This window comes from Lissotriton vulgaris, chromosome 3_1 (genome assembly GCF_964263255.1).
Source record: "Lissotriton vulgaris chromosome 3_1, aLisVul1.2, whole genome shotgun sequence".
Taxonomy (NCBI): Eukaryota; Metazoa; Chordata; class Amphibia; order Caudata; family Salamandridae; genus Lissotriton; species Lissotriton vulgaris.
Genome location: NC_141689.1, coordinates 2,069,597,739 through 2,069,612,577, shown reverse-complemented (window position 1 = coordinate 2,069,612,577; position 14,839 = coordinate 2,069,597,739). Strand labels below are relative to the sequence as shown.

Below are 14,839 nucleotides of genomic sequence, written 5' to 3'. Positions count from 1 at the left end.
ACACAGATCACTGATGTATATCATAGTAGAACATGCACATGGTTTCAGCAGATTATTGGTTGCTAGATAGTCACAATGGTGCTATGAAATGGCCGACCACTACAACAAGCTCAAATATAGGCCAGAGTAGAATTTGAGCTTTTCTGACTAAACAGCTTTCATGATATGGCCAGTATTTCAACATTAAAATAAATAATTACCACTGATCAGCAAATTACTTTCAGAAGTGTAATACAGGCTAGTATGTTACATCTGTGTCATGCTTTGCATTTTTTCAAAATTCATGGAAACTAAAGTGGACATTTCGCGAATATTTAATGTTCTTTTAAGGAACCATGTTTTGGTGGATCTCAAATTAATTTAGAAATACAACCCAATCATATTTCTGCTATAATTTTTTGAATATGCTATATATGTTGTAGAATGTTGGCCACCTTTCGAGGGGCCACAGGGCTGAAGAGACTACTGAGCCCCAACTGTGGTCTTTGAGGTAATTTGCCACTGGGGGTCCGCCCTCCTATGGCTCCTGAAAATTAATCAAGTACAGCCCCTTCTGCACTTGATATTCAAGGTAGTGAGGAAAAGCAGTCAAAGGCTTCCCCAAGAGGTAGTTAGAAGGTCATGAGCTCAACCATTACCCAACAGACACAATAAGGTACTGTCCAGCCCAGCGCTTGTCTTTCTGATAAACATGCTTTTAAATTCACAGCAGAACTCAATACTTCACAATTCAGATGTATATACAGGGTTATAACCCCGATCACAACTCCATTGTGGGTGCTACACCCGTCCCTCTTCTCTGTGATCTTGTTATGGTATATTATTTGTATTTGTGTAGCACACAACTCGCCCAGGAAAGTATCCTGGTGCAGAGTGAGGAGTTGTATTGCCGGGCCAGGAGCAGGGTTAGGTGAAAAACCAGGTTGTCAATTTAGTGCAAATTTCAAGAAGTAGAGCAGAGGCTGTGCTATGCAGAGGCAGGTCATCTCAGGCTTTAAGAGTGAGATAGGAGTAGGCACGACCACCAGATCTGGTTTTGCATAGACGGTGAATGAAAGAAGCGAGCTGGAATCTGGCTTTGTGGAAGTGTCTGGAGGGTTTGTGGAAGTTTATGCAGATGTTGAGGGATGTGGGGCAATGCTATGTAAGATTTGTGTGTGTGGCTGAGAAGTTTGAAGATTGTTGGTTTGTGGATTGAACGCCAATGAAGCCCTTAGAGGTGCAGGGTAGTGTGAGTGTGGGTCAGGAGGTTGAAGATGAGCTTTTCTTTTTTTTTACAGTCTCAAGTCTTCTGGTCAGTTGAGTGTTGATTCCAGCATGGAGTGTGCTGCCTATGTCCAGTTCGCTGGTGATAATGTCTTGGTTGATGGTGCTGTTGGTGGGAAGCCATCTTAGTGTTTGGGAGTAGGCTGCATTTACGTGGCCAGTCATGGTGAGTTGGTTGTCAATTACTATTGGAAGGTTCTTTGTGTGGTTTGTTGGGAGGGGTTAGGGCCTGTGCTCGGCAGGCCACCAGTTAGAGTCCCAGAGTGAGATGTCTTTGCTAAAAATTCTTACATCCGTCTTATCTGTGTTGAGCTTGAGGCAGTTAGTTTGCATTCATCTGGCGACTCTAGGTCATTCAGGCAAAAAATGTGGTCCTTGCGTTTGCTGTGTTGTCGGAGAACGAGCTGGGTGTGAGCAGCATAAAACATGATGTTGGATCCGTGAGCATGGATGATGCTGGTGAGTTGGGTAATGTAGGCATTGACCAGAGTAGGACTGACTAAAGATCCTTGTGGATCTCTGCAGATGAGGTTGACAGCATCTGAGGTGAAGGTGGCAAGGCTGACCGGCTAGGCATGTCCCATCAAGGAGGAAAAAATCCAGCGAAGGGCATAATCTTGAATGCTGGCTTTGTGCAGTAATGGATAAGGATAGGGTGGTAGGCTGTCTAAGGCTGCAGAAAGATTCAATAGGATTAGGGCCACAGTGTCACCTCTGTTAATTATCATCTGGATATCATCAGTGTTGGAGATGAGGGTGATCTCTTTACTATGGATAGGCCTGAATACAGATAGAGTGCTGTCAAGGAGGTGGTTGTCAGTGGGTTGAGTAGCTAGGCATTTGTTTAACATCTTTTCCATTACTTTTAGTGGGCAGAGTCTTCTGAGATCTTCTTCCAGTCCTGTTGTTAAGGTTTAGTAATGGTGTTTCCCCAGTTTTGTGGAATGGGATCTGTGCTGGCTTATCTATTATAGCGTTGCTAAAGTTGATAAATGTGGGGGTAGAGTAGGTGTCTGTGGTCATGTGTGGGTTCTTTCACTCACTGGGTGGGTGCAAGGTTAGGCAGCTCCTCAAGGAGTGGCCATGCTGGAATTAGTGAGGTTCTCCATTTGGCAGTTGAGTTCACTGAGGAAGATAAAGTCTCTGGAGTAGAGGATAAGGGCGTTGAAGAAGTTTGTAATGGTGCTACTGAAGTTGGTGTGTGGTTTCAGAGGAAGGAAGATGAGGGTACCACTCCAGGTTTAGTTGGTAGCGATGAGGAGATTGAAGTTCAAGTGTTCCATGTTGCTGGCGGTGCTTTTTGAAGTGCTGGAGTATTGGATGGATTTCTTGAAGATGATAGCAACTCCACTTATGGGTCTTTTTGTCCTACCCTGTCTTCTGATCTTGTATCTGGGCGGATTGCAATGGCAATGGCGGGGGCTGATGTTGGAGACAGGCAGATTTTGGTCAGGAAGAGCAGGACCAGTGAGTGGTTGTCTAGCAGAACCGACATTGTGGTGGTGTGTTTAGTGGTGTGTTTAGTGAGGGAGAAAGTGTTGAGGATTATGCAGAACAATGAGGGGTGTGGTTGCATGTGTTGAGTGTGTTGGGTGTGTGCGGTGTGAGGGGGAGAGAGTTAGGTGTGGGAGTGTGCATGTGAAATGGCAAATGGCACAGGTGAATGTAGCTTCAGTGTTGGATGGCAATGCATAGCAACAGTTCTGAAAGATACAACTTGGGTTCAGGTCACAGAGGGCCATGGGGGAGTAGAGCTATGATTGACCCTAGCTTTGAAAGAAGCATGCATAAGACTCAGGTGCAGAGTAGTTTTACGACAAGTCAAATGAGCAATACATTCATTGTTCAAAGTTTTTCTTGCCCCTGTTGTTGTAGTGGATATCAAATCAGGCTTTAATCTACACTCTCACCTCAGTGAGCTCTCAGTGGCTCAGTCGAACTGCTGGTGGGGTCCTGCTGTAAATGGTACCACCTCAGCAGCAGTCACCAGGGAGGTGAGGCTCAGCCTGCGTCTTCACTGAGTTCAGCCTGCCTGGTGCTGCTGCGAAGATGCCCTCAGCAGTTGGTGCCTGCTTCTTGGCCAATGCAAATACACAACATGGTATTTGCAACTTGAACTGGGTCAATACATATGATGAGGCAGTTGCAGCCCACCTAGAGCCAGTATACACAGCTAGATATTGGAATCATCAACCTGAAACAACAAACACAGCAGGCAGTTGCTGCCCATTCTGGGCCAATGCAAATGATAGGCATTTGCAGCCCTGATTTGGACTGAGGTAGAGATGTACTTAGACTTTTGCAGTTCCTGTCATCAACGGTGGAGAAAGACTGTCTGTCTCTTTCCATCACAGGCTACTCCTGGCTTATCTCTCTCAGGAATAGCACTTTCTCTCTATGATCCTCAGGTCAGGAGTATACTGGGCTTCTACTACTGAACAGGATTTCCTCCAGAAAGGACAGTTAAACTTCTGCCATTTCTCTTCGGCACTCAGACCCTTAGGCCCTATTCAGAACCTCAACTCCTCCAGCTGAAAGTGCAGGCTTCAGGAGCTATCCTTTCACATCTAGAAGACTGTCTGTTAAGCAGTCATAGTCCCTGATCACTCAGAAGTCCTTGGTTCCCACTTTATTCATGTTTTCTGGACAAGGGGTGTGGGTCCCTTTCTCAAACATCAGAACTGGTTTGTGGGAATTGTATCAAGCATTTTTCTTAGGATGCTCTCCAGACTCAGCCTTTGTGTCGAGTGATGCTTCTCCTGGCAGGTACCACTGAGGCTATCCCCAAACTGGAGCACTCACAATATGCATACAAAGAAGTGAGTTTTCTGCATCTGGTTGGCATCAGCCTCTCTGAAGCAGTTATCAGGAACAGACAAAGGGTTGCCCTGACCATGAAACGTCCTCACTTTGAACAACAGAAACTTCATTCCCAGCCTTCACTTCTTCTATCTACCAAATGACAGTGCTCTGGAAAAATATTCAGAAACCCCTGCTAACACCTCTCCAGCCTTCCAACTCCATTGTGAAAATAACCACCAAACAAGACAGACAGTTTCACTCTTTGGGGAACTTGTCCTTATCCTCCATCGTGTTCCCTGCTAAACCAGTGACACCCAAAATATAGCCACTAGCTACTCAAGTTCATACATTCACAGAGCTCTATTATCTTGTACTATATGCACCCTATACACCAATATCCACTCAACATACACACAGGATATCAACGCAAAGGTTTTTGTAACAGTGGAATTGCAAACAAGAGAAGTCAGGAGGCTAAATTCTCATTCACACAGATAAAAAGGTCTGCACACTATTTGACATTACAAAGAACTGTACACTGACACCGTTCCTTTATGTACTAAATCCATGGCAGGGATAGAGGTCCTTTGTCAATTATGAAGGCACACTTGATGTGGCCCTCCGGGTCACAGGACAGGTGCAGGATTGCCTATAGTCAAGGTCCGGTCCAGTCCTTAGCGTGCATGCTAGATTAGCATGTCACCTGCACCAATATCAAAGTCAAGATAACCAATACACAGGTAGTTGAGCACTCCTGGCAGGGGTACATGCTCATATACGGTGTAGGGGACTTTCTTGTCTGAGCGCAGGCACAATTAGTGTAACTCACTAAGTGAGACAAAAATGGGTGGATTAAACGGTACAACAAATTATAAACCACTGGACATTTGTTTAAATTCGTTATTTTCCATGATGGTGTATCTCTGTGCCATCAGGGATAGAGGCTAATCATATACAACTAAGTCTTGACTCAATCCTAAAGATACAGTCGATGCAGAACAAACAAGCCACACGTCGCCTAAACACAAGCACAACCCATGACAGGATCAAGCCTTCTTGGGCCATATCACTAAGGCGCACTTTTATTCAGCATCACATATCTATGATGCAGTTAAGATTTAAACTTAAGACCGTCCTGTTTTAACCTTTTTGCCAGATATGTCTCTATTATTTCATTCTGCACTCTGTTGAACATTCTGCTTGTGTTTTTTCTTCCCCATCTATTTCAATAGCTATGTATCATCACACTCCCAATATGTCACATCTTGGTTCTGAGCCTCTAAGCATTTTAATTCTGATGTGAGCTCATAATAAGTAAAATAAACGTATAAAGGGAGCAATGAGGCAAACATACTAATTAGTGCATGCAATCACTTTGTTTCACCTCAAATATGACGCACAAATGGACTTTGCCTACCCACTGTTTTGCCTGGCCGTTCTCATCATGATGATAAAAGCTGTGCTTGTAAGAAAAATCAAATTCATAATATTAAGCCACATGTATAACACAAAAATAAATCTTATGTATTTAAATTTATAAAATGCAGGCGGTTCAGAAATGTTCATACTGTATCTTCTGGCTAACCAATTTATAAGCCATTTCTCAATCAATCGATCAGGATTTTCAAAGTGCAGCTAGTCAGCGGCGAGGGTATCCAGACGCCTAACCACATTATTTCTAACACAATTATCCTGGAAATGCCTAAACCAAAAGAAGCATTGGCAAGCTTGATAATTCTCTGCATTAAAAGGCCATGCTATAAGCTTTGACATTGCTTGTTGCAACCACTATGTAAAAGTATGTATCAAGACGCATAACCGGCAGGGCTGACAACTTTGGAATGGATTTCTGTTAAAGGATACCCATGCCATGATGATCACCGATGCACAAGTACATGTATAATTTCAACATGCAAAACAACCTCGTTAGAGTGGGAAATGGAAAGGAAAAAAAAAAGGAAACATAGCATGCCCAGTAGGATGGGGAGAGGGAAGTGGAGTGAGCAACGAAGAAGCAACAGGGAGTGGGAGTAACATATGCAGATACAGAGGATATCTTGAGAGAGATCAAGGCGACATATGAACTTCCATGGAGTGCTCAATAGCAAATAATCAAATACTCACAAGTATACTGTTGAAAGATATAACTCATCCACTGAAAACAGATTTGAGACTGAAATACTCCTGAGTGAAATTAACAAAGGAATAGTGAAGAAAGCAATGGAATCACGAGCAGACAGCTGAGATGGACAGCAAAGCCAAAACGATTTTAAACAAGGCTACTCACCTAAAGCACACTCTGCTGTCTGTAATCAAGACCTAAAAATTAAAAACAAAGGGGGCATATTCTCAAGCCCCCATCGCCACAACAATGTCACTTTCAGTGACGTTGTTGTGGCAATAGGGGCTTAGCCCTATTCACAAGGCAGAACTAAACAATGTTAAGTGGCTTAAGGCTACCTTGTGAATAGGGCCCCCTGAGGTTCTTCGATTTCTGACTTCGTCCCGTATCTAGCCTCCATTTTGTGTCTCGCTGCCATTTTGTGTTGCCCTCACTCAGGCAGTACGGCGGACTGTGTGTTTTTGCTTTTCTCAGCTGCTGCGTGTCCTTTTAGTTAAAGAGTAACCCCATTGCCCTTGTTTACGAAACCCGATGTCAGGGTCTGGCTGAGTTCGTTAATCCATGTCTGGCTTGATTGATCCCTGTCTCGACTGACTATTTGCCTTCTCCTATTCTTTCCTTATATTATCTTATCCGACTGGCCTTCGCTATTCTCTACTTGTATTCTCCTATTACACAACTATCCTTTGAGGCACACAAATACGTCCTGCCACCTGCAAATTGGATTGTTGGTACCACCACTGATTAATTTGTTGGGAGGGGTAACACACAGGGTCTGAGAGAGGGGTGGATTTGAGCCACCTGATAGCTTGTTTTCCAACTTTTCTCATTGGTTCGTTTTGTATGTGAAAGGAGTAAACGTTGTAAATATGTTCCTATAAAAGATTGTGCGCCACGGATTGAAGTGGCAGTCTCCTCAGAACCTACATTATGTGTAACTTCTGGGATAACTGTGCTTAGCTGCAGCTTATAAACCTGGCTTCCACGCTCAACGAAGTGTCCTGTGTCTCTGTTCGACAAGGCAGGCGAACTCGGGGATTCAAGGCGTGCCCTGCGCCGCCAGGCCCATAAGGCCCGGTTCTCCAACTGGCACCCAACGTGGGGCATTTTCAGTTGTAGTGGTTCTGCCCGAGGGTCGTGAGAAGCCCCGCAAGAATATTCCGGAGGATTCTCGAACCACGTCAAGCGACCCCTGTATGTCGAATTAGACCGAAGGTCTTTTGCAGCGCGGCTACTCCTTTCCGACGGCTGCCGACGACTGCTGCCCTGACTCCCGCCCTGCCTTGGACCCTCTGCTGATGACTGGTATTGCGAGACATTAGACGGACCTCTGTTGACGTGAGAAGACCATTTAGTTAAGTATTCGTGGGTAGCGCCCACTTCTTTGTTTTGTTTTTGAAATTTTGTTATTCGACTGTTGCAATAGCCGAAGCCAAGGGGTGAGTACATTTGTACTGTGTTCTTTGCTTTCAATCCTTGAAGTTAGTAAACAGACCGGTGTGCTTTAAAAAATGCCTGGTCTGAGCGGATTTAGGAAGCTTTGTTGTTTTTGCTGTACTAGGGATTCCCGGCTCGAGGACTCATGTCCGATTCCTCCGGTTGGAACTCCCACTTATGAGCTCTATTCTAAACATGGTGTTGGCCCCATTGCCTTTATTGAGGCATGGATCCGATACACGAAGAAAGATGCTGTTTTGGGGTGGCAACAAAATGGTAGCTTTGAGCCCGACATATTAGATACTTTGGAAGCAATTTTGTTTAAGAGAAAAGCCCCGCCGGCAATGTTTGACTCTTTCCGCCTTTGGCGTAAAGAAGCCAAACAGAGAGAAATTAAGCAGGCAAAAAGAGAGGTAGGAAAACGAAAGATATGACGGACATGCAGGCTGCCCAGCAGTTTAAAGACGATGAGACTGATCGAGTGATTGAGGTCTCAGATACACAACATAGTATGGCAATAGATAGGTGCTACCCTGTGTTGCCTACTTCTCCACAGAATAAGGATCTTGACGAAGATCCCTTAATGTCCCATTTGCTGAGATTGCCTCCGCCTTATGTGCCAGGTGCTGATGCACCTGTATTGTTGCCGCCTGTTCAACAACCTGTTGCTCAACCAGGTACTCCGGTTCCTCAGCAATTGCCTCTTCTCGCAATGCCACCTGCACCTCCTTTGCCACCAACTTCTGTACCTCAGTCTCCTTCATCTTCAGGTTCTCTCGTGACGGCTGAGCCTTCTCCTCCTTTGCTTAATACTGCATCTCCAGTTTTACTGTCTACTTCTTCCCCAACTCGTAGTCGGTTGATTAACACTGTTTATGGTCTTTCCTCCCCTCTTTTTGGGTCTTTTAATATGACTCCTGTTTTCTCTCTAAGGCAATCCCGTAGTCAAATTCCAGATTCTGCCGAACGAGTTGTATTTGACTCTCTTGCTCACAAATGGATGATAAATGGTCCACTGTATAGTGTACCCGATATTCTGAGTACCTTTCTCCAGTGGAATCCGCCTACTCAGAGATACGTTTTTAATGTCATGTGTGATGCTCTTGTTAAAGGATGGGAGGATATGGAGTTGGATTTAACTCCTCAGGGTCTATTGGATATACAGAATAGGTTTGATAAAGGACTCATTGTGGGTCCTGATGTTGAGGATGCTATAAAGACACTTGTTACTTTTAGGTCCTTATATTCTTCCCAGACTATTCCTGAACCTGATCCTGCAGTTAGACAGAGGACAACAAATTACCCTATGAGAGAAGTTCCTCCAGTATGGAGGGAAGCGGTTCCACAAGCAGGCGCTGTTCAGGGTGTCCCTGCTCATTTCCAACGTATATGGGTACACGTCCCCTGGAAAAGATCTGAAGTTTTGGCACTTAAACAGTCTCTACCGGACCCTTGTAAAAATCCTGCAGGATATTATAAGGAGCTATCCCAGACTGTTGATGCGTGTATTATGAATTTGGCGGATGTTGATATGCTGATGGGGAATGTAGTTCCACAAGCGTTGTAGGCTCAGATTCGTAGAGAGGACCACGACCAAGCTTTAGGTGGTAATTGGGCCGCTATAGCTGCCGCGGATGCAGCACAAGTGGGTGGTGCTAAGCCAGATGATTTGATTACACAGTTGCCTGGTAGGATCATTGCTTTAATGAAGACGATGATGCCTGCCTTACGCGTTAACTGGCATAAGTTAGCTGCGTGTAAGCAGAAGAAAGATGAGAGTGTCTCCGATTTCTTTTCTCGGTTTGAGGAGACGTTTATTGATCACAGTGGTCAGGATATGAGTACTGAAGGCGGACAGCGATTAATTGTGGATGCATTTGCATTTAATTTACTTCCTGAATTGTCACATAAGTTGAAAGACTCTGAAAGTTCCTGGGCTGTTTCTTCATCTGGACAGATATTAGCCACTGCTCAGTATTACGAGAATAAGGATAAAGAAGAGAAAGATAAGATGGAGAAGAAGACTAAGGAATTAAAAACGAAGGTTCTTCTTCAGCAGGCTTATCCCCCTCGCTCTGGCCAGCGTCAGTTTTAGCAGCCTCCCCAGCCTCGGAGGTTGTTACAGAAACCTGAGCCTTTTGTTCCACGACCTTTGCTTGGTCCTAATAAGTGTGCCTATTGTAAAGAGGAAGGCCATTTTAAGAATAGCTGTCTGGTTTTATTACAGCGTAATGGTGGATTTCCAGGATCGCGAGGCCGTGGTGGTTTTCAATCAGCCCCTAGAGGTAGAGGTCGAGGTGCGTTGCCTTAACGACAGCGTTCCTTTTCCCCTCCGAATTCCTTGAATTGTTTTGATCTGCAGAATACTCTGTCTGCGCAATATTACAATGACGATTATTGTGTTGAGGGTGAGGTTCAGGAGTTTTCATTCTAGTTAGGACAGCCATGGACAAAGTAAGGGTGTCGTATCAGTTCCAGTGGATCAAAATGGGCCTTATGTTGAAGTTGTTGCTTTGGGTGTTGCAGAGCAATTTCTTTTGGATACTGGTGCAATGAGAAGTTCTATAATTCATTCCAAACTCCCTGGGGCACCTTTGTCTGGCTTAACAAACGTTTCTGTAGAATTTTCCGGCGCCCCAGTTGCTAACCCGGTTTCTTGTCCTTTGCCTCTTTCGATTGGTCCTTACGATTTGGAAGCTCCGCTTATTCTAACGACTGGTTGTAGAGATGACTTGTTGGGTTTGGATCTGTTGAAACGTCTTCATGCAACGTTGTATTGTTCCCCCTCTGGTGTGCATCTTACCTTGGGTGAGAAATTGGTTTCTCCTACTTATCTATCTAAAGATCGATTTCTGCCTGAGTTGCAGTCTCTTCCTGCTACACTTTGGGCTACAGGTCCGAATGATGTTGGTCTACTATAGATTGCTCCTTATGTGGTTACTATTAAGCCTGATGTTAAATTGACACATATTCCTCAGTACAAGATTTCTAATGATGGTGAACAAGCTTTGTTGGCTATTATCTGTGATTTGGTTCAGAAGGGTGTGGTCGAAGAAACAAGAGGTAATGTTTGTAACAGTCCTGTTCTACCTGTTCATAAACACACCGATTCTTCTCAGCCTCCTGTGTATCGCTTTGTGATCGATCTTCAGGAGGTCAACAAGATTGTTGTCCCCCAGTTTCCTGTTGTCCCAGATATCACTGCTTTGCTTACTATGATACCCGCCTCAGCTGCATGGTTTTCCGTTATCGACCTAAAAAATGCTTTCTTTAGTATTCCTATTGCTGAGGAAAGTAGGGATATTTTTGGCTTCTCTCTGGGAGGCCGAAGTTTTCGGTTCAAGCATGCACCTCAAGGTTATTGTGAAAGTCCCTCCATTTACAGTCAGGCTTTGAAATCTCAGCTTGATGCTTTCATTTTGCCTCCAGGTGCCACTCTGATTCAGTACGTCGACGATTTGTTGGTTGCTGCCGATTCGGAGGATGTCTGTAAGGATGTGACTGTTTCTTTGTTGCGTCATTTGTCTGACCTGCATCATAAGGTGTCCCCCTCTAAGGTGCAATATTGCCGCCAAGAGGTTACCTATTTAGGTCATCTCTGGTCGAAGGAGGGAAGACGGTTGAACCCAGAACGAATTTAAGCGATTGCACAAATGTCTGTGCCATCCACACAAATTGAGGTACGTGCCTTTCTGGGCATTACCTCTTATTGTAGACAATAGATTCCGAATTTTTCTCTGCTGGCTAAACCTTTGTTGGCACTCACGTTGAAAGATACACCACAACCTCTCCCTTGGACTGACGAATGTCAAAAGAGTTTTTCTGACTTACGTACTGCTTTGTATTCAGCCCCTGTGTTAGGTACTCCAGATTACAGTAAGCCTTTCACACCTTACGTTTATGAAAGAGAAGGTTGCGCGTTGTCAGTTTTAACACAGCAATTTGGAGACAAACAACGGCCATGTGCCTATTTTTCGGCTACGTTGGATCCAGTAGCCAAGGCATTGCATAGTTGTCTCTGAGCCACAGCAGCGGCAGAAATTTCCATTCGCCAATCTGCTGGTTTGGTATTAGATAACACTCTTGTTGTTATGGTACCACATGCAGCAGATACTCTTTTGAATAGGACAAAAACACAACACCTCACGAGTGCTCGCTTGTCTGGATATGAGCTGACGCTCTTGGCCAGCCATATACACATCAAGTGGTGTAATACTTTGAATCCAGCGACATTGCTGCCCATCCAGGACGAGAAAGGCATTCAAGAACAGCATGATTGTTTTCTCCGAACAGAGGAGGAAACGAAAGGCAGAATAGATTTAAAAGACACACCACTTGTGGACCCGGATGGGATCCTGTGGGTGGATGGGTCTTGTTTCAAGCTTCCAAATGGCGAGACGACTGCAGCTTATGCTGTTACTACCTTTGATGAATACAGGCCTCAGCAAGGCCTGCGAGTGCGAAAGGGTTCGCCCTTCTGTACACAGAGTCCTCAGACTACACAAGAAATTGGCATGGAAACTGGAAATACAAAAACATAGTTTAATAAACCTTTAAAGGTGGTACTACAGCCCACACAACACTCTACAGTATTGTACAAGGTAGCACAAAGAACTCAGACACGCGGTCCCCTTTTATACACAAAGAAGGGGCTCATAAGTGGGCGGTTACAGCTCAAAACATGATTTACAACCATATATGGACATTTCTTGAACATGATCGATACATGGGTGGAGTTAACGGTTCTCGAGACCCGCTGAATGCACATTCCAATCTACGCTAAACAGAAACAGATGTGACTTCTACTGGACATGCGCTAAATGCACAAGGAACTATTTATAGCCTGTTGCTGGGCAAACTTCAGGGGTGACAATCAGTGAGGTAGGACTCGCCTCGTGGCGAGCACATGGCAATGTGTAGCATACAAGATGGACGCCAGAAAACAAAATGGAGTCTGGCCGTATTTCAAGTACGGGCGGGAAAACTAAAACAAAGACATGATAGCATGTCTTCAGCGAATGCTTAATACTATCGCTGTTTTATTTAAAACAGATGACCCTTTCAGCATTTGCTGAAGACATTAGGTTTCCTTGGATAATCTAAATACTCATCGCTTATGTCGATGCTCATCATATCCGCTATCTCTCTGGGTAAAGTTTTCTTATGGGTAGCATCTGCGACAGATTGTTTATTAGGCACACAAAATGAAATACATAGAGAACATATCATTGGACTACATTGGATACATACACAACACGTGAATAATATGGCAACAATTATACATAGTCCAGTGAGAACCTTCCAACCCCATGTAGAAATCAAGGTCCAAAACCACCCAGAAAAGGTCCAAGATCCATTTTCGACATGTATATCAGCTGCAATTTTATGTAATTTGTTAATGGCTTTATACACAGAAGGAGTATGATCGGGGATAAAGACACAGCAGCTGCTTCCGATAATTCTACAAGCTCCACCTCTATCTGCTAACATCACATCCAGAACCATCCGGTTTTGCAGTGCAACAATCCTGGTAATTTGCAACTCTTCAGTAAGATTCCCAAGAGCTGCAGCAGTTTGATTGGTAACAGCTTCCACTACTCTTGTTAATCGTCTTATTTTTCTGCTGTTCAGAGCAGCTCCCACAAAGAAAAACAGTCCTAAATTGAAATCTATATACTGTTGCAGACTAGTGTCTGTTTGATCAATGTCATCTACAGATAAAGTTCGTTTGAATCTATTTACAGTCACATTATTCAATAATTTCAAGTCTTTGTGATATGATGCAGGTGCCAAGAATACAGGTGGCAATAAAAACGATACATAACATACTCCAGACCATCCAGCTGGTAATCGATAATAGCCTTTGTTTCCGCATACAAAATAGGTATTATGTGAGGCGAGGAAAGTACTATTATTAAGGCCATCAATGTTCAATACAACAATACAATCACTAACACCTACAGGAATATGGCCTACACTCTGTACACATAAATCTGCTTGTGCTTGGGCCACTGAGATCACACACTTCTCTTGTCCAGCAGTGTCTCTAGTGTTCGTGAAGATATAAGGTGTCGATTCATTGTCCGGTCGATATTCTTCCCACTCCCATATAGTTCCATTGGCTTGCAGATAGCCTTCCTTATTTTGGTGACATTCTTTATTCAGTCTAAAAAGCAATCTTCCAACTGTAGGTTTTCTCGTAGCAAAAAGCAAAGTGTACCATGCTCTACAAGAGCCATTATGAGAGAAAGGAAGAGGTATGAACGGTGTTCCCCCTTTCTTTTGATGCGAGGGCATCATCCCACATATCCAACAATCTGTAGCATTTGTAGCAATGTGGGTATGATGCAACATCTGGGTGAAAGTGTTATTCAAATATGACTGCCGATGTTTCATTTCTTGATATGGAAGTATATAGAAAAAGTGCTCATCAGGGACTGGAGTGGAAACAACATATAGCTCACGGGCAGGAGCTTTATCCTCGACAAACCACATGACTGTAGCGATGACTGCTATGATGATAATGAACCCTACAGAACCAAAAATCTTCTTCTTATCCATTTAAGCAAATGTACGCAGTATCTTCCTGAAACTAAAGTGTTGTCAGAACTCTAACCCCGTAGGTAGCCGTTGTTTTCTTCACCAGCGGGCCAAGACGGGTGTCACTACACTAATGCATGGCTGATCCCCCCCCTTGCCTCATTGGCTCCCCGTTTCACTGACCTAGGGACCGTTCTGACAACTTCACACACACTTGCAGATTCCTTTCTTGGTCGTAGATTGTATCTTCTTGATGCAGGAATTGTATGGTCCAGGAAGAACTCCTCAGATTCGTCAGGTACCACAGCACTGCCTTTTTCCGTACCCAGGATATCTCGATGGTCGGTCAATACAGCAGGCTCCACCAGGTCAGGTTGTACTTTTCGGCAATGAACGGAATGAATCCAATTTCTTCGATTGGTCACCCGCACTGCCGTTCTTGTCGCAAGAAGGACCTGTTCAGAACCGCACCATCTCAGCTCCAGACTGCTCGACCTCTCGAAGGACTTCACCAGGACAAAATCGCCAGGTCGGAGGTGATGGCCTTCTCCTGTGGACCGGTCAGGGAGTGCTTCTCGAACCTGTTGATGAATGGAAACCAAGCTATCAGTTAATTGTGCCAAATAGTCATTCATTAAAACACAAGGTACATCGTACACTGAGCTTGGTTTG

At 44.3% G+C, this 14,839-nt stretch overlaps 1 protein-coding gene across 1 annotated transcript; it reads right to left on the bottom strand.

Moving 5' to 3' along the window:
* Positions 1-12,688: 12,688 nt before the first annotated feature.
* On the bottom strand, positions 12,689-14,188 carry LOC147728814 (uncharacterized). Its single transcript, XM_086963869.1, has one exon. It carries the CDS (start codon positions 14,186-14,188, stop codon positions 12,689-12,691), a length of 1,500 nt encoding a protein of 499 aa, XP_086819995.1.
* Between the last annotated feature and the right edge of the window lie 651 nt (positions 14,189-14,839).

Coding starts and splice junctions, on each gene's coding strand:
- LOC147728814 (XM_086963869.1), bottom strand. CDS start 14,188: ATGGATAAGAAGAAGATTTTTGGTTCTGTAGGGTTCATTATCATCATA.